The 26,394-nt window shown below is 52.0% G+C and overlaps 2 protein-coding genes across 4 annotated transcripts; both read left to right on the top strand.

Moving 5' to 3' along the window:
- The first annotated feature begins 379 nt into the window (after window positions 1-379).
- On the top strand, window positions 380-9,639 carry C2CD2L (C2CD2 like). 2 transcript variants are annotated; one of them, XM_036090786.2, is made up of 14 exons: window positions 380-1,135; window positions 3,117-3,212; window positions 3,580-3,699; window positions 3,868-3,978; window positions 4,068-4,184; window positions 4,279-4,390; window positions 4,533-4,641; window positions 5,475-5,539; window positions 5,630-5,757; window positions 5,849-6,023; window positions 6,747-6,848; window positions 6,975-7,108; window positions 7,196-7,481; window positions 8,538-9,639. In XM_036090786.2, the coding sequence occupies exons 1-14, from the start codon at window positions 782-784 to the stop codon at window positions 8,747-8,749; spliced, it is 2,121 nt and encodes a 706-aa protein (XP_035946679.1). In that variant the 5' UTR covers window positions 380-781; the 3' UTR covers window positions 8,750-9,639. The 2 variants fall into 2 exon arrangements, with proteins under 2 accessions (XP_035946679.1, XP_035946678.1); XM_036090785.2 differs by having other exon boundaries at window positions 6,972-7,108.
- Window positions 9,640-13,166: 3,527 nt separating this feature from the next.
- HINFP (histone H4 transcription factor) lies at window positions 13,167-24,927 on the top strand. Of its 2 annotated transcripts, XM_036090791.2 has the most exons (10): window positions 13,167-13,320; window positions 18,837-19,021; window positions 21,076-21,305; window positions 21,561-21,672; window positions 21,847-21,999; window positions 22,491-22,568; window positions 22,656-22,776; window positions 22,863-23,001; window positions 23,093-23,217; window positions 23,950-24,927. In XM_036090791.2, the coding sequence occupies exons 1-10, from the start codon at window positions 13,274-13,276 to the stop codon at window positions 24,371-24,373; spliced, it is 1,614 nt and encodes a 537-aa protein (XP_035946684.1). In that variant the 5' UTR covers window positions 13,167-13,273; the 3' UTR covers window positions 24,374-24,927. The 2 variants fall into 2 exon arrangements, with proteins under 2 accessions (XP_035946684.1, XP_077915002.1); XM_078058876.1 differs by lacking the exon at window positions 18,837-19,021 and having other exon boundaries at window positions 13,280-13,320.
- The last annotated feature ends 1,467 nt before the right edge of the window (window positions 24,928-26,394 follow it).

Here is a 26,394-nt window from a genome sequence, read left to right as displayed (position 1 = left end):
AGCTTAGGCCAAGAAATGGGAACCAAAGAAGGTGCTGAGCCTGGAGGTGTTGGGAGAAGGGGGCGACGCTATCCACGGGGTTCGGGTCCTTCTTAACCCCACATGCGTCCAAACTATAGAAATCTAAGCTGCGCAGGGGAAATCAGAGGCGGTATCTCAAGTGATTGAAGTTACTCTTGCTGTGAGCTCAGGGGAAGGGGTGTATCCCATTTTCAGTTTGGGGCGGGGTGGTCAAAGATCCCGCCTATTTTCAACCCCGGAACCTCCTCCCCTCTGTGTCGTCCTCCCGCCCTGCTCTAAGCTCCTCGAGCCCCCGGCTCGCCAAGCTCCGCCCAGCGCGGGTGCGGCTCCTTTAAGGGCGGGTGGGGGCGGGGCGCCGGCCGTGTTGTCAGTGTCAGCTTTGCGCACGCAGCCCTTCCGGAGCCGGTGCCGGTCCGCGAGCCCCCACGTCTCTGCAGACGAGTCCCCGCCCGGGTCCGGCAGGGCCCGCGCCGTGGGAGGAGTCGGGCGCTGGCCGGAGACTAACCCAGGTCAGACTGCCGGACTAACCAAGGAGGGAACCAGACCGCGCAGAGAGGGACCCCGGCGTCGCGACCCCCGAGGACTCCTCTCATCGATCTGTGGCACCCGCTAGTTCCGGACACCCAGCCCCGCAGAGCCCCCAAGCCCGCGCGCCCAGCCCCGGGGGAGCCCGCCCCCGCCCCGCGGCCCGCCCGGGCCATGCTCCCCCGGGGCAGCGGCTGAGCCCGAGCCGGGGCCCGGACCGGAGCCCGCGCGGAGCATGGATCCGGGCTGGGGGCAGCAGGACGTGGGCTGGGCGGCCCTGCTGATCCTCTTCGCCGCCTCGCTGCTCACGGTGTTTGGCTGGCTGCTACAGTATGCCCGGGGCTTGTGGCAGGCGCGGGCCCGCGGGGGCCGGGGGCCGGGACCCGCCTTAGCTGCCGAGCCCGCGGGCTCCCCGCGGGAGCTGGGCGTGTGGCGCTCGCTGCTGCGGCTGCGGCCGACTCGGGCCGGTGCCCCCGAGGAGCCAGGCGTCCGGGGCCTCCTGGCGTCGCTCTTCGCCTTCAAGTCTTTCCGAGAGAACTGGCAACGGGCTTGGGTGCGAGCGCTGAACGAGCAGGCCTGCAGGGACGGGGTGAGTTGGACAGAAGCACCTAAGTGGTCCCCTCACTCAACCTTTCCTTATGCCTGGAGGGCCGGGTGGGGGTGGGGATCAACTGGAGAACCCTATGGCTATGGCTTCTCTTCTCCTCCGGGATTAGAGAAAAGGGTGCAGGTGGGGCTGGAGGTTGTAGAAATCTAGCTGTGTCCCAAATTCTCTATTCTGTGGTGGAGGTATTCTCTGGCTCCAAACCCAAGCACAAGTTGCTGTTCTCATAGCAACGCTAATCCCTGGGCCTGAGGGCACTTCCGTGTGGCCTGGGTGCTGGTTGTGTTGGAGGAACGGGGATAGAAGGGAAACAGGTGCACCTGCAGAAGGAATTTGCCTGGTCCTCATGCCACCACACCCAGTTAACATTTCATGCCCCATATACCTGGTTTGACCAGGCAGATAGATCCCCAAGGAGCCTGAATTACCACCACCACCCCCAAGCCCTTAGTAATTTCACTGATACAGACTGACACATCCTTCTTTTTGCTGACCTGCAGCATATATATTGTGGAAAAGTTGTTAAGGTGGAGAGCAGATTAATAGTCCATGCCCTTCTCAGTAGGTGAGCCTGGAGCTGCCCCTTGAGGGTCAGTCACAAACCAGCCCAGCCTACTTCCTCCCATTGCACCATGGGCATCTGGTCTCCCAGGAAGTAGGGCAGGAAGCGTGGTCATAAGACTGAGGTGGGGTGGGAGGTAGAGGCCTCCTTGTCATGGGGCCCTCTACCATCCTGGCCCAGTGATCTCTCTTCGCCCTCACTGCCTATCAGCCCCCTGCCCAGAGGGTTCTCCAGCTCTAGCTCCCACTAGGACTTTATTAGCTCCCCAGATGCCTGGAAGCAGAAGTGGCCCCACAAGAAGTTGCTCAGTCTCCTCTGTCCAGCTAGCCAGCAGAAAGCCAGATGGCATCTGTTAGTCTACACCTTGAACTCATCCCTCCACCCAGTTCTTCCTGTACCTTGTCCCTAGGTCAGGAGCAACTCCTTGGGACAGCTGACTCAGCTGGACATTGGCCTCCCTTGCAAGGGGTGGGGAGAGTGGGGTTCCAAGCATCCATCTCCCCATCTCCCTGGGCCTGGCCTTCAAATAAGCCAATGACAGGAGCAGAGAAGTTGGTATTCCCTGGTTTGCCAGGCACACGAGCCCTGTGAATTTATTTCCTCCCATCCCAAGACCCAAGGAAGGGCTGCCAGCTCAATTTGTGCCCCCTCCCCAATTCTTCTTCCCATCCTGCTCTCTGGATGGGGCTTCAGTAGGCTGTTTTCACTGCTGTGTAAGAATTAGGAAGCTCTTTCAAGACCTAAGCTAAGCAGCTTTCTGCTGCCTAATACCACCCTGCTATCTGCCTTGAGGAATTAGCGAGGCCCCTGGACCCTTGAACCCTCTGAGCTTGCTTTTCTTCCCAGTCCCTCTGGGAAGGTTCCCCAAGGCCATGCTGAGCTAGTCTTCAACCCCAACAATATGAATAGGGTCATACCCTTGATTCTCCGCATCCTATTTATCTGGAAGAAGCCTTAGCCTCATTTCTTCAGCTCTTGTCTTGAATAAGTGGCCCTGCTGCTTTTACCCTTAGCTCAGCCATGTCGCTCTCTCCCCAGTTATATGTATGTACCAAGCAACACCTTTATGATCTTTTTTCTATGCACTCCTTTCTTTGGGGGTAGGTTGGGGGATGAAGAGGAAGGTGAGGGGAGAAGAGGGAGGCTCCTGGTAATTCCAGGAGAAATCTAGGGTCTTCCGCTCAAGGTGATCTGATCTTTGAGGTGATCTAGCAACTGCAGGCCCCAGAGGGGTGTGGTTCTAGGGGAACACTTCCTGTCCTAAAGCCCTGAGCCAAGGAGGGGCCAGAGGCCAGCCTGCAGCTGAGGCCTCCGCAGTGCCAGGGCCCAGCCAGCAACTGAGCAGGCCAGCCCTGCGGGGGGCAGCTCCAGAGACCTGATCCTGTGTCCACATTACTCCCTCAGAGTTCCATCCAAATCACCTTTGAGGAGGTGCCCCAAGTCCCACCCAGAGCCAGCATTAGTCATGTGACCTGCATAGACCAATCGGAGCGCACCATGGTAAGGGTTTGATGGGCACTGCCTTCTACGGGGCCTGAGGCGGGCTGATCCCAAGAGTTCCTTTTAGTCTGAGGGCTCTTGACCTGGAGTCTCTGAATGCCTTCAGGGTCCAAGGACTGGCTTCGGGAAGTCTGAGGGTCGCATTCAAGTTACATGCGAAATGTAGCACATGTGTGTATATCTCCATTTTTCTGGAGAGAGGAGTCTTTGGCTTTTACTTAATTCTTCTATGGGCTTGTGACCCCAAAGAAGTGAAGTCTCAAGGAAAAGAGAGTGGGGAGGGGTCTTTATACGGCAGAGCGAAGCAGGGTTGAGCCCCCGTCCTCCGCGCCTGACGCTCCTTGCCTCCGTGCCTCGCCGGTCTCAGGTGCTGCGTTGCCAGCTCTCTGCTGAGGAGGTGATGTTCCCAGTCTCTGTGACCCAGCAGTCCCCCGCTGCCGTCTCCATGGAGACCTACTACGTCACTCTGACACTGCCACCAACACAGGTGGAGGGGGATGTGGGAAACCGAGGTGGGCAGGGGGCGGTTCAAGGCCTCAGCCTTGCAGCTGGGTTCCTCTCTGGGACAGAACTGGGGGAGGGAGGGTCCTGGGGAATAGGGAGTCGTTGGAGGCATGAGGCAAGTCCCCCTAGCCCCTTTGTCCGTCCCCCGCAGTTGGAAGTCAGCCTGGAGGAAATCCCTGATGAGGGCCTGCTCGTGTCCTGGGCCTTTACTGATCGCCCAGACCTCAGCCTGACGGTGCTTCCCAAGCTGCAGGCCAGGGAGGTAAGGGGGCAGGGCGGGGAGGAAGAGGCAGAGCAGGGAGGCAATGCAGAGCTGGGGGCCCCACCTCTTCGTTCTCCTCTGCTGTGCAGAGAGGCGAGGAGCAAGTGGAGCTCTCCACCATTGAAGAATTGATTGAGGACACCATTGTCAGCACCCAGCCGGCCATGATGGTCAACCTCAGGGCTTGCTCTGCGCCTGGAGGCCCGGTAAGTAGGCCCTCAAAGCAAACAGTTTGTAAGCGGAACGTCCCCAGTGGGCTAGGTTGGGATTCCTGTTCTTTTTACCTCCTTCTGCTCTTAGGTACCCAGTGAGAAGCCACCCATAGTGCCCCAGGCACAGCCAGCCATCTCCAGGCCTACCCGGTTATTCCTCCGGCAGCTTCGAGCGTCTCACCTGGGAAGTGAGTTGGAAGGTGAGAGCCAGAAGCAGCTGGGGGACTGCCGAGGCTATGGGTGCAGGCGCTCCCTGCCCTTCTGCCACGGGTGTGGCTTCATTATTCCTCAGTGGCTCCCCATCTTTGATCTGGGCATCGCCTAATTTCTGGTTCCCCCCAGGTACTGGGGGACTGTGCTGTGTAGCTGAGCTCGACAACCCGCTGCAACAGAAGTGGACCAAGCCCATGAGCGCTGGTCCCGAGGTGGAGTGGACTGAGGACCTGGCCCTGTAAGGAGTGACTCCTCCATCCCCACCCCTGCTCTCGTGGGCAGACTGAGGATCAAACCCTTCCAGCATAGCCCTGGCATGAATCAGCTCTACTCTGAGTAAACTCTTATGTGAGCCCTGATTGTATGCCAGGCCCTGGCCCAGGTCCTGAGGATACAAACATGACCAAGATACACCCCCACCCCTGAGTTGATTGCAGGCTCCAGGCAGAGACAGAGGTACATAAAGAAGATGGGATAAGGGCTCCAGTCAAGATTTACACAAGGTGCCGTGGGCATGCTTAGGTGGGGGAGATGAATTCCCATGGGGAAATAAAGATCAGAGTAGGCTTCATAGAGGAGGTGGTGTTTAAACCACCCCTTACAGCAAGAATAGGATTTCAACAGAGTGTGACAGAAAAGTGTTTTTGGCAGAGGAAACAGCTTGAGCAAAGGAAAAGGGGTGGTTTGACAGAGAGAGAGAGACAGGGAGGGCAAGACTGGGGAGGATCCGTGTCCAGCATCCCGAGCAAAGCCCTATCCCATTCTCTTGGGAAGAGAGAGTATTTGTTTGTTTGTTTAATTTTTTAAAGTCTTATTTATTTAAATAATCTCTACACCCAACGCGGGGCTCCAACTCACGACCCTGACGTCAGGAGTCACGTGCTTTTCCAGCTGAGCTGGCCAGGTGCCCCAGGAAGAGAGAGTATTTGGGGGGCAGGAGTTAATCTGATTGGAGCCCTCGTTCCATTTTATTTATGTACATCTCTCTTTGCCTCTGGCCTATGGTCAGTTCGAGGGTGGGTGTGGTTTGCTAATCTTCCCCCTCCCTGCCCCACCTCCTCCTGGCCACAGGGATCTGGGCCCCCAGAGCCGGGAGCTGAGCCTCAAAGTACTGAGGAGCAACAGCTGTGGAGACAGTGAGTATGGGGCAGGAAGGAGCACCTCTGGGTGGGTGCTAAGTGGGGCCTGGTCATGGGCCCAGCTCACAACGCTGTCCCTTTCCCCAGCTGAACTCTTGGGCCAGATCACACTGTCTGTGGGGCCCCCTTCCAGACCTCTCTCCCGAAGACAGGTATGCCCACTCGCCCCTGGGCCAGGGAAAGCCCTGGGACCAGCGGCCACCATGGCAGTAGAGGTGAGAAGCTGAGCCTAGGGGGAAGATGGGAGGACACCGGGGAAGGGCAGTCTTTGAGGCCCGCCTCTTTGCTCTTCCTCCCCCTCGGCAGCTTCAGTATGAGGAGGGCTCGCCCCGGAACCTGGGCACTCCCACTCCCTCCACTCCACGCCCCAGCATCACACCCACCAAGAAGATCGAGTTAGACCGGACCATCATGCCTGATGGCACCATTGTGACCACAGTCACCACCGTCCAGTCCCGGCCCCGTGTAGAAGGGAAACTAGGTAAAGAGAAGGGAGCCCAGTCCAAGCCAGGGGCCCCTGGCTGCAGACCCGTGTGGGACAGGGAAGGGCAAGGGAAGCCCTAATTCTAGCTCCTCCTGTTTTCCAGCCACAACTTGCTCATCATCTCTGTCTCTCAGGCCTCCCCTTACATCCCTCCTCTTCCCCACTGTTTCTCTCCCGCTGCGATCCTGGGGATCCTGGGTCTTCCGGGCCCTCCTGCCGGACTCTCGCCCTTCCACCTCCCGCGTTCCCCGGTGACTTTTCACAGGTCTCCTGCCGGCCCTTTCCGCGGCCCCAACTGCCTACTTGTCCCTCCCTCTACCCTCAACCTTCTAGCACCTTTGGGATCCACCAACAAACCCAGTGGCCTCTGTGATACTTCTCTCACTCCTGGGGGCCCTCCATGACATTCCTCCCATCTCTGGGGGGTCCCACAGGGTTCCCCCTGACCCCAGGGGACCCTTGTGCCATCTCTGGGCACTCTCAGCATCTTCATGGCTTCTCCCCACACCCTGGGTGGGCCCCATGGCACTTCCCCGCACTCCCATTGGTGTCCTGTGGTGTCGTTTTGCCCCCCTGGCATCTTATTAATCACCCGTGTGATTGTCCCTTAGTCACCTCTGCCCTCTGAGTCAGCCAAAGCCTGCATCTCAGTAAAGACAATAGGGGGTGGGGGCCACTTTAAGGCATCTCCCAGCTCACTGACCCTCCCCCACCCACCAGACTCCCCCTCCCGCTCCCCGTCCAAGGTGGAGGTGACCGAGAAGACGACAACTGTGCTGAGTGAGAGCAGTGGCCCCAGCAGTGCTTCCCACAGCAGCAGCCGTGAGTGGGGGACCGGGAAGTGTGAGTGTCGGTGGGCACGGGGGCCCCAGAGTCAAAACAGCATTTTGCGTGGGACCCGGGAGCCAGGGAGGAGTCAGGTTATCTGTCGTCTGTACCCCCCAGCAGGGGAGAGCCACCTGTCCAACGGCTTGGACCCTGTAGCAGAGACAGCGATTCGGCAGCTCACTGAGCCCAGCGGGCGGGCAGCCAAAAAGACACCCACCAAGCGTAGCACTCTTATCATCTCTGGCGTTTCCAAGGTAACATGGCTCTGAGGAGAGGAGCTGGGATAGGGAGAAAGCCCTGATGGGTCACTCCTGCCCGTTAAAACGTGTTCCTCCTGCCAGGTGCCCATTGCTCAGGACGAGTTGGCACTGTCTCTGGGCTATGCGGCATCCCTGGACGCCTCAATGCAGGATGATGCAGGAACCTGTGGAGGTCCCTCCTCACCGCCCTCAGACCCACCAGCCATGTCCCCAGGACCCCTCGATGCCCTCTCCAGCCCCACCAGCGTCCAGGAAGCAGATGAGACAACACGTTCGGACATTTCTGAGAGACCATCTGTGGATGACGTCGAGTCGGAAACAGGGTCTACGGGTGCGCTGGAGACCCGCAGCCTCAAGGATCACAAAGGTGGGGAGATATTGGCAGCACCCCCTCCCCTTCTTTTATGCCCAGTATCAGGACCTGGGTCTTACTGGACGCTTCAGGGAATGGGATTCTCAACCCGGTTTGCCTTCTCCTTCCTCTGCTGAGGGATCCCCAGAGCTCCCAGACTGTTTCAGCCAAGACAAAGTGGAGAAGGGGAACTTACTGCCTAGGGTCCTGGCCTGGATCTGACAGACACCAGTGACAGGGAGGGATGCCAGAGTATTTCCCTTAACTTCCACTTTTCTTCCTTCCTAGGTCTAAGCATATATCTTCTTTCCTATTGTCTTTTTTTTTTTTTTTTCTTTATCCCCCTTCCATCTGTGCTCTCTTCCTTATGAGTATAAGAAATCCTACCCTGGGTCAACTCTAGGAGTGTCCTTCTAGCAGCGACATGGCTGGCCCATGGATAGTTGTGGTGCTTTTCTAACTTTTAAAGATGAGGGGCTTGCCCCCACACATCTTTATCTCTCTGCCAATGAGTCTATCAACCACAAATGTATTTAACTGTGACTTAAGCCTGCATCACTTCTTGGGATAATGAGATTCCTAAGTCCAAAGCCTGCTGTGTAAGCACTTTTCTCATTATGTTGGTCCTGAATTTACCTCCTTGAGGTTTTCTAGCTGCCCTGCTTCCGGCTCACATCCTGGAATTTGGTCAACGAGTCAGTGCCCACCCACCTTGTCCTTCCATGATTTTAGGTGCCCTTAGGAATCCCCTCTGCTCAGCCTTTGTCTTTCTGTAGTAAAGAGGCCCAGTTGTCAGTCTGGCCTCGCAGAGCAGCAACCCCGTGACGTTGCTGCTCAGCGGCGGTCAGGAGTGCACACAATCCCATGAGCACCGCCATTTTTTCCTCAGGAAAGATAAAAGGCATGTTTTTTCTCTACTTTCTTTCCTAAGGAAGCCTGGCTTTTAGACAAAGGAACTGGTTCTGTTCTGTATCTTCGACCCCTCCTCGCTTGGTCCTTTCTCTGCTCCCCACCTCACCCCATGCCTGCCGTGCCCCTCTCTCTGCCTCAGCCTCCCCTCTCCCCCCACAGTGAGTTTCCTGCGCAGTGGCACAAAGCTTATCTTCCGCCGGAGGCCTCGACAGAAGGAAGCTGGTCTGAGCCAATCACACGATGACCTCTCCAACACGGCGGCCACACCCAGTGTCCGAAAGAAGGCTGGCAGCTTTTCTCGCCGCCTTATCAAGCGCTTTTCCTTCAAATCCAAACCCAAGGCCAATGGCAATCCCAGCCCCCAGCTCTGAGGGCCCTTCCCACCTCCTGAGCTAGGAGAGGGCAGGAGTCCTCTCAGCCCACCCCCCACATCCTCTTCCATTCCCCTTCCTGGATTCCCAACAGCCTGGGCCAGAGAAGCCCTCTGGGTTCCAGGAAGCCCTGTCCACCCTGGGCTGTGGGGCCAGTTGGAAGGGTACTTGCAACGGGAAGCATGACAGAGGCGGGCACCCGTTGCTGAGGACACAGAAGAGGGAGTGGGTGGCTGGGAGTAAGAGGAGGGCTCTGTCCTGGCACGTGTGGGCATTTCTCAGAACCGGTTGCCTGCTGTTGACATTGGCCCCTCAGAGGAGCCCAGGGTGCTCAGCTCCTCAGCTGGTCCTTCCTCCCCTATTTATTCTCTTTTCTATTTATATGTGTGGTCCAGGACCCTCAGTGAACAGATGAGAGAGGGCATCTCTCCCAGGTGACCCTTCTTTCCTGTCCCAGGAGGGTAGGCAGTTAATTCCCTTTGGGACAGGACTCCCATGTCTCCCTCAGGTCCCCACTCCGACCAGCACCAGTGTCTGCCTCTGGGGACATTGGCAGCTCACAGAAAGCCCGGGCCGGTGCCCTGGATGGGGGGCAGGTACTCCCCACCTCCCTGCCTCCCCTCCTGCTCCTCATCCCTCCCTCCCCTTTATTACTGTTTTTGTACTTGATGCCTTCTCCGTGAGCAGTGGCTCTGTCAGAAGGAGGGAGCCAGGAGCTGGATGGAAGCCTTCCCCAGAGGAATGGCTTTCAGGGGCTTTATTAAAGACTGTGATGATGATGGAGCACGAGCAGGGCTACACCTCTGTGTGTTGGGAGATGATGATGTCCATTGCTGTGTGATGGCTTGGAATTTAATTTATTAAATTAAAGTCAAATTGGAGTTTATAAACTGGACAACTGGTTATCCTTTGAAAGGTGAGTGAGCAGCAAGGCTGGGGCGTTGGTGGGGTGGGAGGATCAGAGACAGGGGCCCAGATAGTGAGATGGGGTAAACGACACACATATTGGGTCTGCTGAGAAGTCCCTGCAGGGAAGAAGGGACAAGTAGAGAGAGAATGGGAGAACGAGGCTTTGAAGGGTGAAGTCATAGCAAAACACGTCCATCAGAGAAAAAAGCCATCTTCATTCCCCTTTCTTGAATAGGCTGCTCCTTCCAGGATACAACAGAGTCCTAAGCATGGATCCTGGATCTAGATGGCCTAGATTTGAGTCTCAGCTCCTCTAATTACCTGTGTGACCTCGGGCAAGTTACGTTACCACAGAGTGCCTCAGTTTTTTCATCTGTAAAATGGGAACCGTGATAGTAGCTATGACTTGGTTGTGGCGGAGAAGTAAATGCATAAAGTGCTTCCAGTTCTGCTGGCATATGGTCAGTGCTGAATAAGTGCTAACTGTTGCCTCAGAATTCTGAGACAGATTGGGAGGGGGATGTTTTAAAAGGGTTTCAACATACTGAAAAGTCTTTCATTCCTAAATGTGGGCAAGTTTCAGGGAGTTATGGATACTAGCAAAATCCACACCCTGGTTCCTGTTCTGTGGGACCTGACCCAGGATTTGAACCAGGTAAGCTGCAGCAGGATGTCAGACAGCCCTGGACCAGGGACAGAAAGCCTGAGTGTGCCACAGACACACCAAGTGACCTTGGGACAGACCACTTCTCCTTTCTGGACCTCCACTTCCTCATCCCTAAAATGGAGAGTGGCCTAGATAATCATTCAGGTCACGTCCAGCCTCGCCATTCTGACTAACTTACATCACAGGGGGTTTAGGGCACATGCCTTTGGGTAGGCAGCATGGAACTGTTGATATTTTGCATGTCCTGTCCATACTAGTCACAGAATATAGGATTTTTATTTATATTTATTTATTTATTTGAGAGAGAGAGCACACCAGTAGGGTGAGGGGCAGAGGGAGAAGCAGACTCCCCGCTGAGCAGGGAGCCCAATGTGGGGCTCAATCCTGGGATTTGCCCTGAGCCAAAGAGACACTTAACCAACTGAGCCACCCAGGTGCCCCCGAATATAGGATATTTAGTAAGTGGCAGAGTATGGATATTTGGTTAATTTGTATATAGTGATATGCTCAACTGTAGGTCATGAAAACTCAAGAGATTTACCAAGCTGTTTCCCTTGATCTAAGAAGTGCAACTCTTAATAGCTCACAGAGGAGCAGCTTATTTACCAAGATGCCAAGATAGCCAAACACACTAAGCTCGAAATTTTACAAGAAACTTTTGTTGATGGGAGGGCAAGTGTTCAGATTCCCACTGGATCTGTGGATTGAGTGGATGGTAACTGGAAGTTGTACTCAGCTTCTAGTGCTGAGCTGCCCAGAGCTCAATGGAATCACACAGTTTATGGTAAAGAACCGGATCACATTTCAAACACAGGTTGTCTTTTTTTTTTTTTTAATGAATGTATAAGAAATACAAAAGATTATTTGATCAACTTTATCCATTTTACACTTTGAGAAGAGAGCCACAGCTTTTGATGAGTGTGAATTATGCTCTAAGTCTTTGTGGCAGCTTTTAAAAAATCTCAGGATGTGTCTGAATTATCCAACCAAAATTGTAGCTTGTTTTCAAGAGAAGCAGATTGAGATGGAAGTAGATAAGCTAGACAGCAAGATGTGGTCTCAAGTTTTGGAGACGTGTGGATGCCAGAGCTATCCTGAAATTTTTGCCCTGTAAAAATTGTTTTAAGTCTACATAGCTCTGTGAATGAAATTTTTCCTCATGAAATTGCTAAATTAAGGCTAAGAACCATCTTCAATGGTGTAAATCTGAATTAAAAGGTTGGCATTTTGTGTATTAACTATCTGTGCTTTTGAAGGAATGAAGTTGATAAAATATATTTTTGTTACTTCTGAATTATATTTTAAAAACCCGATTTTTAAAGGGGCGCCTGGTTGGCTCAGTCGTTAAGTGGCTGCCTTCGGCTCAGGTCATGATCCCAGAGTCCTGGGATCGAGCCCTGCATCGGGCTCCCTGCTCCGCAGGAAGCCTGCCTCTCCCTCCCCACTCCCCCTGCTTGTGTTTCCTCTCTCTCTGTCAAATAAATAAATAAAATCTTAAAAAAAAAAAACGATTTTAATATAGGGACAACGCTATAATCCACTGTTAGTAACAGACTTCATGCACAAATTTCTTTTTTTATGCACAAATTTCCGCATTTACTCTGACTTTATTTTTAAGTGTCTTTTATTTATATTGAACATTTAATGTGTTTTCTGATTATATGAATCATATAGGCTTATTTTAGGTTAGAAAAAATCTCAAGCCCAATGAACTTTACTAAGGTACATTATTTAACAATGTAAGACAAATACGTCTTGAACCCTTAATGTTTCAACCGCTAGGTTAAGTGATGGAGTCATGAAGGTGAAGAGCACATACAATCCCTGCCCTCCCTTACTGGAAGCCTTCTTGGGAAAAGAAGCATCTTCACTGAGACCAGAAGAATAAGTAGGAGTCAATCAAATACATGTCAGAGGGGGAGAAGGGGGAAGACGGCACCAGGCAGAGGAAACAGCAAGTACAAGGCAGGAAAGGTTAAAAGGTGGCTAGGTGTGGTGGAGAAACTGCAAGAAACTCTGGGCTGGAGAGCAGAAAGTGAGGGCCAGAAGGACTAAAGACACGGTTGAAGTATACAGGACTCAGATATTGAAGGGTCTAGAAAGCCTCAGTATGGTTTGGGGTTTTTGCCTCGAGGCCACAGAAGGCGTTGACGCGTTGAAACCGGGGTGGTGGTTTAATCAGATCTCCGTGGGCAATGTCTTGGAGGGAAGCAAGAGTGCATACAAGGGAACCAGATAGTGTAGACATCGGGCTGGGTGTCGTTAATAGACTAGCGAGGGGGCGGCGAAGGATGGGGGGTGAATTTGAGAGCTCCTATGTTTAAGGAGGTAAAATTCACAGGACTTGGCGGAGGATCGTAGGTAACGGATGAGGGAGGAATCAGGAAGGACTACCGGGCTTCCGACTTAAAGGAGGGGATGGATAACATGGCATGAGCCTCGGAAGAGGAGAGGTGGTGGGGGAACGAGAAGATGGCACAGGAATACCGATATTTAAGAAATCAGAGTAAGAGGGTGAAGGATAGAGGTAGGACTCGAGTTTGGGTCGGGAGGGGCTGACAGCTCCGCGCACGCATCCTTGCGCGCAGCTGCCACTGCCTCCCGCTCCTCCTCCCTGCGCTCGCCGACAGCTAACGCAGTAAGCCGCGCGAGGAAGGAGAGACCCCACTCGGCACTCAGCTCGAGCCCCGCGCAGGCCCAGTGGGTGCCGAGCGCGGAGCCTGCGCAGTTGAGGGAATTCGGGGCCTTGGGATCCCAGTCCGCGCCTCGCCTAGAACCCCGCGGCGCCAGCAACGCTACCTTCCCCGTAGCCCGCCGGTCCTCACTCCCGCCCCTTCCGTATTTTGGTCGCGCGCGGGTTCCGTCAGTCGCAGCGGCCATTGGCTGTTAGAGGGATCCCAGAGCGGCGATTGGCTCTCGCTGGCCGTCGCTCAAGCGCCCTTCCGGAGATGGTCCGAGGTGGGAAGAGTTGGAGAGAGCCGGCAGCCGAGGGACGGTAAGCTGGGTTCCGGGCTTGGTAGGGGCAGCGTCGGGGTGCGCTCTGAGCAGGCTGCCGGGGCTAGGCTCTTCTCTAGTCACCTCGGCGAGGCTTCCTCTGGCAGCTCGGCCACGTCGGTCTGCCTGGCGCCTGCAGTGCCCCCGGCCCCTGACCCCGACTCGAACCTCCCTGCTTTCTCGTCTGGGGCTTCGCGGCTGCTGAGACATGGTCACCGCCATGCCTTAGTGGGAGAAGGACTCCGGGAAGCCTGCGGGGCTGTGAGGGAGAGGTTTTACCTGCCGGGACGGTCTCCTTCTCTTCGAATTCTACCCGTGTTTCAGGGGCCCGGGCCCCGCCGCTTAGGGCAAGTCTTCCCCGCTTCGCCTATGCACTGGGATTTCTTTCTGTCCTGACTTCCCTCATTGGCGCTTTGTTTTGGCGGTTGTCGTCACACGTCAGTGTCATCTATTCGGTCAAATTGTGAGTCCTTAGGAGGTTCAGGACATAGGTTCCTCCTTTTCTTGAATATCGTTCTGGTTAATTCGGTGCCTTGCGTTAAAATATATACTCTTAAGTATTTGCTGATTGCTTCTTACTATGATTCCAGATGGAAAGAAGTATTAGGAATTCCTCTGGTTGTCCTTTTGTTGACCTTTTTGTAGAATTGTGCTTAGAGCGTCTCACCCTCAGAAGCAAGGATCGAAATAGCTAACACTTGTTGAATTCTGGCGGGGTGTTATGCTAAACGTTTCAATATCCATTATTTAGCTTAGTCCATAAATCAATTCAGTGAGACAGGCTTAATGATTCCCCTGCTCCATGGGAAACTGAGGCGGAAGTAACTTGCGGGAAGGCACACAGCTAGTAAATGGGGGCGCTTTTTAACCAGGTTTGTTGAATCCATCACTAGTTGTGATATTAGTATCCCATTTTACATTCAAAAAAACAGGTTCAAAGAAGCTAGGTTATTTATCCGAAAAGTAAAGTAATAAGTTATAGGTTCACTTAAACATTAAAAGAGCCTATATGAGGATGTGCTGGCCCTGAAGTTAGAACTGAACAGGACACAGGCCAGGCTTCTAGGAGCTCACAGTTTATTGGAGGAAGCTGACAGAATAACTACTTATTGAAACATATTTGGGGTATTGTGTATACAGATAGGAGGTCTGTAGGGAGGAAGGAATCAGACAAGGAGAGATAAGATGGCAGGTGTAGGAGGAAAATGGAGCCAAACTCCCTGGCTTTGAATTCTGTCTCCATCACTCCCTAGCTTTGTGGCCTTGGGTAAATTACTTAACCTATCAGAGCCCATTACTTCATTTGTGAAGTGGGATAATAATACCTCAATAGGTGGGTTGTTGTATTAATGAGTTTTTATACATAGAGGACACTTAGAACAGTGATTTGCCTACTGTAGATACTTAATGAATGTTATATTATTCTAGGCAGAGTAAAATAATTGAGACAGGAAACTTGAACCCAGGTTTTCTGACAGCTGGTCCAATGCCCTCTCTAGTATATAAGGTGCCTCACTGTATTCCTTGCCTGCAGAAAGAGGAGTGGTGACCAGATAGTCACTATCCCACAGCTCCCCAGGGTAGAGACAAGCAGGGCGCAGGGAGAGACAGTAAGGAATGCTGGGGGACAACGAAAGAGGGATTCAGGGAGCTTTACCTAAGTTCAAGTCATTCTAGATATCTAGATACCTAGGTAGCCCACCTCCTGGGCCTTATCCAGTCCAACAACAGGTATATGTTTATAGAGTATTTGTGCTCAGCACTGTGCTGCACACAGTATAGGGACACAGATGGGTGTGGTATGGTTCCTGCTCAGAAGCAGCTAATATTGTCCAGTTGGGTGAATGAAAATAGAACACATCAAATGACCGTGGGCAGCATACAAATAGGATTGAGATTTTCTGGTATTAGCTAGGCCAGCCATAGAACCGAGAGGCAAGAGTAATCTGAGGGGCAGGTAATTTAGGAAGGCTTCCTGGAATGTGATCAGATCCTGACATTGATTGTCTGAAGAGTACAGAGCTCTGTGCTAATGCTGGGAATGGGAAGGGCAGGGGCGATGGTCCCTGCCCTGAGAAGCTCCTAGTCTGAGGGAGACAGATGTTCCATTCCATTGTAACAGCACTAACAAAGCTGTACACAGTGCTGCGGGGACAGCAGGTGGATTTTCCAGCTGTACCTGGATGAATTGGGAAAGGACTCACCAAGGAAGGGACGCTGGGCTTGAGGGTAGGTAGAAGTTTCTCAGGCAGAGAGTTTCAGGAGAATGTGATGTGTTTAGGGACAAAGATCACTGAATCAGAGAGGAAGAGGAATGAACGGACGGGAGAGGAAGCCAGAGCAGCAGCGTGGTGTCGACGAGGAAGAGCATGATCTTTGGCTTAGAGTAAGAATGCTCTTACATCAAATGAAATGAAGTTTGGGAGAGGGCTCGCCACAGGGCTGACACATGGTAGGCCCTCAATTGTGGTAGTTTCCTTACTCAGTTTCTGGAGAAGTATGTTGAGGTTGGTTGGAGAAGAGCCTTGCGTGTGGTTCTATTTGGACTTGATCCTGTAGGCAGGAGAGAGAGGAGGTTTCGGATGTTATGTCTGACTTAGGAAGGCTTTCTCTACTTTTCCTACCCCAACATCATAAAAATAGTCAACATTTTTTTCCTAATAGGGTTCACTGTGAGTCTAGAGCAGCCCAGCAGCCCCATGTACACCTCAGAGTGTCAAAGGTCACTGGCTTCTTCTCAGAGGGGAGGCAGAAGCTGTGGATTAAAAAAGGGTTTCTCTGATAAGCAGGTACAGTAGGTTCTTGTAGGCATGAAGGATTTCATATATTTTGTATTTTCTCTGTTTTTTTCCCGTCTTGGTATGTGGTATTTTTCAGAGCTCCCACCTCTTTCAGGTAGACCAGTGCCCTGCTCCCTCCCAGGGCCCACCACGGTAGGGGCACCAACCGGGGGGCATCATCCAGGACACTCAAGGGGCAGGGTCAAGGCCCCTGTTAGTGTTCTCTCTTGTCCCTGAACTTTTGCTTTCAGTGTTGTCCTCTGTCACTCTAATTTGATGAGGGAAACTGTTCTTTGATTGTTCCACAAACTGCTCTTGGAACTGCCTGTGTCAGAACTGGGGTGCTGAGGTGAAAGGACAGATTTCTAGGCTTAACCCCGGGCGTCCTGAATCAGAACCTCTAGACAAGGGGCTGGAGAACTTTGCATTTGTATGCATATTAAAGATGGAGAACCTGCAGTTTCTTACTCAGCTTTCTTCAACAGATATTTATTATAGGCCTAAGCATGCCCAGCACTGTAAATACCCAAGGTACAATATCAACTGGATAGATACAGCTTCTTATGTTCAAATGGAATCTGTATTTGACCCTGGAACAAGATGGGGGTTGGGGGTGCCAACCCTCGTGCAGTCAAAAATCCACGTGTAACTTTTTTTTTGTTTTTGTTTTGTTTTGTTTTAAAGATTTTACTTATTTGACAGAGAGCAAGAGTGCACAAGCAGGGGGAGCGGCAGGCAGAGGGAGAAGCAGGCTCCCCACTGAGCAGATAGCCCAACGTGGGGCTCCATCCCAGGACCCTGGGATCATGACCTGAGCCGAACTGAGCCACCCAAGTGCCCCGTTTTTGTTTTTTTGTTTGTTTGCTTTTTTAAAGATTTTATTTTTAAGTAATCTCTACACCCAACATGGGGGCTAGAATCTACAACCTTGAGATCAAGATTACATGCTCCAGGGGCGCCTGGGTGGCTCAGATGGTTAAGCATCTGCCTTCGGCTCAGGTCATGATCTCAGGATCCTGGGATCGAGTCCCACATGGGGCTCCTTGCTTAGCAAGGAGCCTGCTTCTCTCTCTGCCTGCCACTCCCCCTGCTTGTACTCTCCCTCTCTCTCTCTCTGGCAAATAAATAAATAAAATCTTTAAAAAAAAAAAAAAAAAAGATTGCATGCTCCACCAACTGAACCTGCCAGGAGGCCCCAATGTGTAACTTTTGACTCCCTGAAAACTCAACTATTAATAGCCCTACTGTTGACCGGAAGCCTTACCATTAACATAAACAGTTGATCAACATGTTTTGTATGTTATATGTACTGTGTACTATATTCTTACAATAAAGTGAGCTAGAGAAAAGAAAATGATATTAGGGAAATCATAAGGAAGAGAAAATACGTTTATAGTACTGGACTGTATTTATTGATGCTGTAAATTTATGTGAACTCTTTATAAGGTGAATCATCTGTCAGTACCTACACCAATATTGTTTTATATGAAACAAAACACTGCAGATGTTACACATACTACACCCAGTGTGGGGCTTGAACTCATGACCCTGAGATCAAGAGTTACATGTGCCACCGACTAAGCCAGCCAGGTGCCCCGATAAATTTTAACTTTTTATAATAGATTTGTGTATATTTTTTATGATAGTAAATAATAAATAATGGATAACAAATAGTAAATAATAAAATAGACTAGTGTTCTAAAATAACTAGTATTTATGTATTCATGACATACCTGACTTTTTCTTAATTCTTTATATATGTCTAGACTGCACAGTTCGTCTGCAAATTTTTTCAAATTGTTGCAAACCTCCAAAAAGTTTTCCAATGTATTCAAAAAGTATTGCAAAACTCTGCATATGAGTGGATCTGCCCACTTCAAATGTCTGTTGTTCAAGGTCACCTGGACATTTTAGTCTAGAGGATGTTAGGGGAGTGGTGAGTAACCACTGGGTAGGTTAGACAAAGGCAGATTGTATGGTGGTTTAAAATTCTGGCGGGGACTTAGGATGGGATGCAGTAAGAGGTAAATCGCTTCTGAGTTCGTCCGCAAGCCGTGTGGGTTAGAAAGAATATGGACTTTGGAGTCAGCCTGACCTAACCCTGCCACACCACTAGTGTCTGGCCTTGAGCAAACCAGTTGACCTCTCCGAACCTGAAGTTCTTATCTGTAAATGAAGTTAAAAATAGTACTTCCCTCATTGGATGGTGTTGGTAATTCAGTGACATCATGTAATGTGCTTAATATGGTGCTTGACCTATAGTAGGTGTGAAATTAAAAACAAAGTGTTTTGTTATCCCCATTTCGAAGATGAGGATGTTCAGGATTAGAAGGGTGAAGTTACTTGGCTACGGTCACACAGCTGGTAGGTGGTAGACACAGGAGTCTGGATTTGAAGTCTGTTCCTTGTCCAGGCCATCTCTTTGAATCTGTGCACACTGTTCTGCATCCTACCAGAATAATTAATTCCTTCTCGGCCCGTTGCTCTGAAGCTTCGTGAGAAATCGGCTGTTCAAGTTCTTAGCTCAGTGCCTGGCATGCTCTCAATAATGTTAGTGTGTGTTTTCCCTTCGCAAGAAGCCCAGACAGCTTCCAGGGGTTTGAGGAACTGAGCTGGAGTAGCTGTTTCTCATGGGTCACTGGAGAAAGGCCTACTGGTTCTTGGCAGGCTGGGCAGCTGTTCACCCCCAGTGGCACTTGGTAGAATCCTTGCAGCTGTGGATTTCTTCCTCCTCTAGGGTGAAGGCCATGCCGCCCCCGGGGAAAGTTCCCCGGAAGGAGAACCTGGGGCTCCAGTGTGAGTGGGGGTCCTGCTCCTTTGTGTGCTCGGCCATGGAGGAGTTCTGCGAGCACGTCACTCGGCACCTGCAGCAGCACATGCGCGGCTCCGGGGAGGACGAGGAGGAGGAGGAGGACCCGCTCGGTAAGGGAGCAGGACACGAAGGGGAAAGAGCTCAAGGAACATGCAAAATCTGACTTTCCTACTTAGGCTGGTTTTGCTTCTAAAAACATGGTAGACAGACGCCTTATAGAAAACGGATTCAACAGGGTAAGCGGAATGAATCTGCCAGCCTGCCGTCAAAGGGCAATTACTGACAGTACTTTAGTGAGCATTCCTTTGATGTCTTTCTGCATATATACATACATTAGATAAGGATGGTTTTATTTTTTTAAAAAGGATCATATTGTACAAGCTGTCAACAGCCTGCTCTTCTGATTCTCTGGTAATGCTTCTTGATGTTTTCTTTACTGCAACTACCAGTTAGGAATACATTTTATATCCCAACCCCATACACAAAAGTTAAAAAATACTTGAAACAACCCTTGCCTTTATTAGATGCTCTCTGAAGTGTTCTATCTTGTTCTTCTTTACTAAAAAAAAAAAAATGGGGAGGGACACCTGGCTGGCTCAGTCGGTAGAGTGACTCTTGATCTCAGGGTCATGAGTTCAAGCCCCACGTTGGGCATGGAGCCTCCTTTAAAAAAAAATTGGTTTGTAGGGCGCCTGGGTGGCTCAGTCGGTTAAGCGTCTGCCTTCGGCTCAGGTCATGATCCCAGGGTCCTGGGATCGAGCCCCGCATCAGGCTCCCTGCTCAGCGGGGATCCTGCTTCTCCCTCTCCCTCTGCCTGCCACTCCCCTTGCTTGTGCTCTCTCTCTTTCTCTCTGTCAAATAAATAAATAAAATCCTAAAAAAAAAAAGAAAGAAACTGGTTTGCAATCCCCTAAATTGATTTCTCCAGTTACTAATAGGTCACAATACAGTTTAAAGAATTCTGTTCTATAGAAAATACAGAGGCAGCCCTCCTTCCCCTACCTCAAATTCTGTTTTAAGTCTAGTGACTATGAACTATAAGTAATAGTTTCAGAAGTCAATAATATATGTATGAAAGAAATTAGGGTGTGTGTGTGTGTGTGTGTGTGTGTGTGTGTTTTAAAGTAGGCTCTGTGCCCAGCATGGGGCTTGAACTCACTACTGTGAGATCAAGACTTGAGCCAAGATCAAGAGTTGGGTGCTCAACCAGCTGAGCCACTCAGGCGCCCCATTTTTTTTTTTTTTTTTTAAGATTTTATTTATTTGTTTTTGAGAGAGAGAGCTCGGACACTCACGCGCGCTAGCAGGGGAGAGGGGCAAAGGGAGAAGCAGATTCCCCGCTGAGCAGGGAGTCCAATGCAGGACTTGATCCCAGGACCCTGGGATCATGACCTGAGCTGAAGGCAGACGCTTAACCAACTGAGCCACCCAGATGCCCATTTCTTATGTTTTAAAGTACCTACTTTCTAAAACAAGTAAACCCCTATAAAGAATTGAAAATGTGCTTGGAGAGAGCTGCTCGAGAGCTAGGCAGTGGACTGCAGCAGTCGATGGCTTTCCCAGAGTGGACAGGTCTCGGGAAGAATATGGGGAAAGAAAGGACTGGTCTGAAGGAAGGAGTGGGAGGTGTCCTGGCCTGGGAGGCAGCGGCAGAAACCCGGAGCAACTAGCGCCTGCCAGCTACACCTGCCTTCTGGGAGATTTTGGCACTGGGCCTTGCACACACCCTTCCTTCTACCTCGACCACACTTCTCCCTCTAGTTTACAGATATTTGCCCATCACCTCTCAACACAGGGACATTTCCAAGTCATCCCTGTCCATGCCAAATGACCTCTCTTTGACGATGTTATAGTACCCCAGACCCCTGCCCTCCTCATGGACCTCGTGACTGGCTGCAGTTTTATATTTATACATGTGGTTATTTGATTAATGTTTTTTCTCCATGACTGAAAGCTGCTGTGAGGGTAAGGACTGCGACTCTTTTTACTTGTTATATCCCCAGTGCCTGGCACGACTGGTGGTGGTTAAATTGCTGGTATTTGCCAAATGCACTGCTGCTGATTGGGTCAGAGTCCAGCCTCCTCTCCCACTGCCAAGTGCTATAGGTAGGAGAGCTGAGCTTTGCAAAGTGTCAGACTCTTACCTCTAAACCCCTTTATGCAGAGGAAGAATTCTCCTGCTTGTGGCAGGAGTGTGGCTTTTGTTCTATGGACAGTTCGGCTGACCTCATCCGCCATGTCTACTTCCACTGCTACCACACCAAGCTGAAGCAGTGGGGGCTGCAGGCTCTGCAGAGCCAGGCCGACCTCAGCCCCTGCATCCTGGACTTCCAGAGCCGCAACATCATCCCTGACATCCCTGATCACTTCCTGTGTCTGTGGGAGCATTGTGAGGTCAGCGGGCAGTACTGGGAATAGGGGCGGAAGGAAGTTGGGGCTCTTAGCTCATGATGCCTTGACCCTTTCAGGGATGCCCTTATGTATGCCAGGTTCCTACTAGCATCTTATTTCTGGGTAGCTCCCTTGCTCAAACTTTCATGTCCCCGCCAACTTAATTTGGGAGACAGCCAAGGAGCCCCCCTTGGACACGTAGGGGTCAAAGGCCCTCTACCCATCCTCAGTCCTTACCGCAAGTTGCTCCTGGCACAGAGTTCCTTCGACAATCCCGAGTGGTTCTATCGGCATGTGGAAGCGCACAGCCTGTGCTGTGAATACCAGGCAGTCGGCAAGGACAACCATGTGGTGCTGTGTGGCTGGAAAGGTAGGGCTGCTCCTTAACTTCTGGCCTTTAAAAACGCCTGGGGTTGCTGAGGGCCTAAGGCAGCTAGGTATGGACCCAGTCCCATGGGGTAAGGGTGGCTGCCAGCTGGAGACTTGGCACCAGAGCCTGCTCTGGGGGTCCGTGGCTGGAGCGTGACTGGGCCTTCCTTCCTAGGCTGTACCTGCACCTTCAAGGACTGCCGGAAGCTTCGGGAGCACCTCCGCAGCCACACCCAGGAGAAGGTGGTGGCCTGCCCCACCTGTGGGGGCATGTTTGCCAACAACACCAAGTTCTTAGATCACATCCGTCGCCAGACCTCGTTGGATCGTAAGCAATCAGAGAGGAAGGGGAGTGGGTGCAGGGCTATCCTGCGTGGGGTGGGGGTTAGGGGCATGTTCCCAGGAGAGGGGGCCAGTGAAGGCCTCTGCAACTTGGCTACATCTGTCCTTAGGGCTCAGTCATCTGCCACAGCCTTGGCTGCCTGAGAATCATTAGATATTGTTATTCGGTGCTTACTGTGTGCCCTATCTCTTTGTCCAGTGAATCCTCACAGCCCCATGAGGTGTGCTTCTTATCCCCCTTTTTGCAGAGGACGAAACTGAGTCTCAGGTTAAATCACTAGTTAGGTGCACAGCTTTGGGGTCCAGCAGGGATTCTAATTCAGGTTCTCGACTCCCAAGTCCCAGGCTCGTTCAGTGGTACTGTGTCCATCCCTAGTTCTTAAGCTCCCCCTTTCTTGGTGGTTCCCCTCTCCCGGGCTTGCTCTCCTCTCTGCGCCTCCCCCCAGCCCACCCTGTCTTCTGCCTGCCCCACCCCAGAGCAGCGCTTCCAGTGCTCTCACTGTTCCAAGAGATTTGCCACGGAGCGGCTCCTGCGGGACCATATGCGTAACCATGGTGAGTAGCCGGAGCCCCCAAGCTCCTGGCTCTCCCTCCGGGTTTCCACCCGGCTTCAGATCACAGCCCCCTCTCTGCTTCTCTCAGTGAACCACTATAAGTGTCCTCTGTGTGATATGACCTGCCCGCTGCCGTCTTCCCTCCGCAACCACATGCGCTTTCGCCACAGCGAGGACCGGCCCTTCAAATGTGACTGTTGTGACTACAGGTAGGGGGAACCAGGGGATGGAAGGCCGAGAACTCACGGTCCCATGTCCCCCATGCCCTCCAGCCCCTCCTGACCTCTCCCTGCAGCTGCAAGAATCTGATTGACCTGCGGAAGCACCTGGATACCCACAGCAAGGAGCCAGCCTACAGGTGTGATTTTGAGAACTGCAGCTTCAGTGCGCGATCCCTCTGCTCTATCAAGTCGCATTACCGAAAAGTGCATGAAGTGAGTGGGGCTGTCAGTGGGAGAGGGCTGGCAGAGGTGTGGGGAGCCCAGGATGAAGAGCTGGCCTCACTCCCCTTCCCCTCCCCATCAGGGAGACTCAGAGCCAAGGTACAAGTGTCACGTGTGCGACAAATGCTTCACGAGGGGCAACAACCTCACTGTGCATCTTCGTGAGAAGCACCAGTTCAAGTGGCCCTCAGGGCACCCCCGTTTTCGGTATGTCTCTCAACCCTGCCCTCTAGATTCACAGACCTTCCCCCCCCCATATCTTTTCAACAAGTTAAAAACCTCGAATTTGGGCACCTGGGTGGCTCAGTCATTAAGCGCCTGCCTTCAGCTCAGGTCATGATCCCAGGGTCCTGGGATCGAGCCCCGCATCAGGCTCCCTGCTCAGCAGGGAGTCTGCTTCTCCCTCTGCCCCTCTGCCCCTCCTCTCTCTTTGCCCCTCTTCCCACTTGTGCGTGCGCGCGCTCTCTCTCTCTCTCTCATATAAAAAATAAAATCTTAAAAAATTTTTTTTTGAATTTGATGATAATCCACCATCTCCATTCAGGCTTGAGGGACAAAGTGGTAGAGCAAGATGATTTTTTAAATTTTTGAATGTGGTGCTAAAGCCCTGCAGCCAGAACCAGAACTGGAGCCTAAGGGTCCTGACCATCTCATAAATCCTGTGACACCCCCACCTTCCAACACAGATCATTTCTTTTTCCCACCCCCTCTCCCTCCCTCCCTCTCAAGTTTCCACATACAATTTTCCATCTTGAGTAATGCTCCTTCCCTCTTGTCTTCTACATATTCTCATAAAGACCTTTTTGGTCTTCAGCTCCTATCATTTAATATCCCAGGGCCCGTCCCATCCCTTGGGTCTGTCCCTTACCTTGCCGCTCTCCAGGGCGCCTTGCCTCCCCCTGCGTGTGGTTTCTGCCCTGTGCTCTCCCGCCTCACCAGGTACAAGGAGCACGAAGATGGCTACATGCGGCTGCAGCTGGTTCGCTACGAGAGCGTGGAGCTGACGCAGCAGCTGCTACGGCAGCCGCAGGACGGATCAGGCCTGGGAGCAGCACTGAGTGAGAGCAGCCTGCAGGGCATCCTTCTCGAAGCAGTGCCAGGGGAGCCAGGACCCCAGGAGGAGGCTGAAGAGGAAGAGGAGGGCGGGAGCAGTGAGGGGACAGGCCTCTCAGCCTCTCAGGACACTCCCAGCCCCGTCATCCACGTGGTGAATCAGACCAACGCCCAAGGCGAGCAAGAGATCGTCTACTATGTGTTGTCCGAAGCCCCGGGAGAGCCCCCCCCAGCCCCTGAGCCCCCCTCAGGGGACATCATGGAAAAGCTTCAGGGAATAGCCGAGGAGTCCGAAGTCCGGATGGTGTGAAGGCTGCGGAGCCTGACCATTTCCACCCCAGGCCCCGGGGTTTGAGCCAGGCTGGTGGCTGTGCCCCTCGTGGGCAGCCCCTGCCAATGGAGGCCTTTAAGAGTGGTGCCAAGAGCAATGCGGTGCACTCTGGACCCGGCTTGCATCATGCAGCAGGCTCTAAAGACTTCCCTTTTCTGCCAGACCACGTTTGGTGGGGATCCTGAGGAGTTTGGATTCCTTGAGGGGGATGCCCTGGTTGTGTATGTTCTTGTAGAGGGGCTACTATCAGGCTTACCCATAACCCCCTAGTCATGCTGAAACGGTGACCAAAATCCTGTCAGCTCGCACCCATTCCCATCTTTAGGGGTCCTTAGGTCCAGGGATGCTGTGTAACTGGTCCCTGCGAGGGCGTTGTTCTCACAACCAGCCAAGGCAGCGTGAACCAGGCAGTTCTTTCCCTCCGAAGGGCTCCTACAACCCCAAGGACTTTCCTGGTTATCCTCAGGGATGGGAGTGGAGGCCCTGAATGTGGAACAGTTGTTTTGGTAATAAAAGAAACACTTGAGCTGTTACTCATTTCTTCTTCCTTATGTCTGGTGGCTGTTAACTAGATAGTGAGGAGATGCAGCTGCCCAGAAGAGGAGCTGAATAGTTAGGCTTCTCCTTCTAGTGACTGAGGTTCGTTTTTGTTTTTAACTTTCCTCTTGTTCCCCTCCCCCCACCCCCTTGGTGAAACTTCTTCATTTCTTCTCAGAGCATCTACCGTCTCCATGGAGGTCCTGTGGATGGGCAGAAGTAGCGCTCTAGAACGCACGCATTGGCCTCATCAGGAAGGGAGAGCACCTGGCCACCATAGCCATCCTCTCTGAGTCCTGGTTAGATATCCAGTGCCTCTGGCATAGGGATTCTTTACCTGTGGGACTGGCAAGGAAGCCTCGGCGGGGGGGAGTGGGGGGGTGGAGGTGGAGGCCCTGGGGAATGGCAGGGACTCTAGGTTTAGGAACCAAGTTAGAAAATTGTGTGTCTGAATATACATTTTCCTGGGGAAAGGATCTATTTTTCACTAGATTTTCAACGAGGTTGAAACCCTCCGAAATAAGAACCATTTTTTGGCTGTCTAGCCACTTCTCAGCACCCTGTGTCCATTCTCAGGGTTGCTTCTACTCCAGAGAGGTCAATGAAATACTCTCAGGGGTCCTAGCTGGACAGAAAGCTGCCCACAAAGGACCAAATTTAATTCTCTTTACAAAAACTGTGTGCCTATTGCAGGAAGAATTTAGGAAAGAAAAATCTCTTTGTTAATTCCATCAGCCATTTACTGAGTTCCTCCTATGTAGTCCAGGCACTGTGGCAGGTGCTAAAGATACAAAGATGACGGGGCTCCTGGGCGGCTCAGATGGTTATGCATCTGCCTTCAGCTCAGCTCATGATCCCAGGGTTCTGGGATTGAGCCCCATATTGGGCTCCCTGCTTGGCGGGAAGCCTGCTTCTCCCTCTCCCTCTGCCTACACCTCCCCCTACTTGTGCTCTCTCTGTCAAATAAATAAATGAAATCTTTAAATAAATAAATAAATAAATAAAGATACAAAGATGAATAAAACCCAGGACCTGCCCTGAAGAGACTTGTGGTACAGAGGCAAGGAAAGATCTAAAGAAGTGGAGCGATTGAAGTCAAGCGGCGTTCGTTAAATAGGAGGCAGTATTAGTTGGGCGAGGGATCAGGAAAGGCGTCATTGAGGAAGTGATTAGAGCTACCATGTACAAAGGTGTGGACAAGTTACTCCACAGAGAGGAAACTAGGTGTGTAAAGCTGAAGGACTTTGTGGTCTGCAGCACAGAGGGCAAGAGGCTGTGGGGAGAGACGAGACCAGGAAGGCAGGCCAGGCCGCCCAGAAGGACCATGTCAGGTTTTTGGATGGTGATTCTGCTAGCGATGGGGGATATACATTTGGAAGAGTGAGAGACGGCAAGCAGAGAAGTTAGGGGGCTGCTGCAAGAATTCAGGCAAGAAATAAAGAGGGCTTTAAGGCTATGTGTCC

This window comes from Halichoerus grypus, chromosome 11 (assembly GCF_964656455.1).
Source record: "Halichoerus grypus chromosome 11, mHalGry1.hap1.1, whole genome shotgun sequence".
Classification (NCBI taxonomy): Eukaryota; Metazoa; Chordata; class Mammalia; order Carnivora; family Phocidae; genus Halichoerus; species Halichoerus grypus.
Note: the sequence above shows the minus strand (reverse complement) of the source record. Positions and strands in the feature narration are given on the sequence as shown.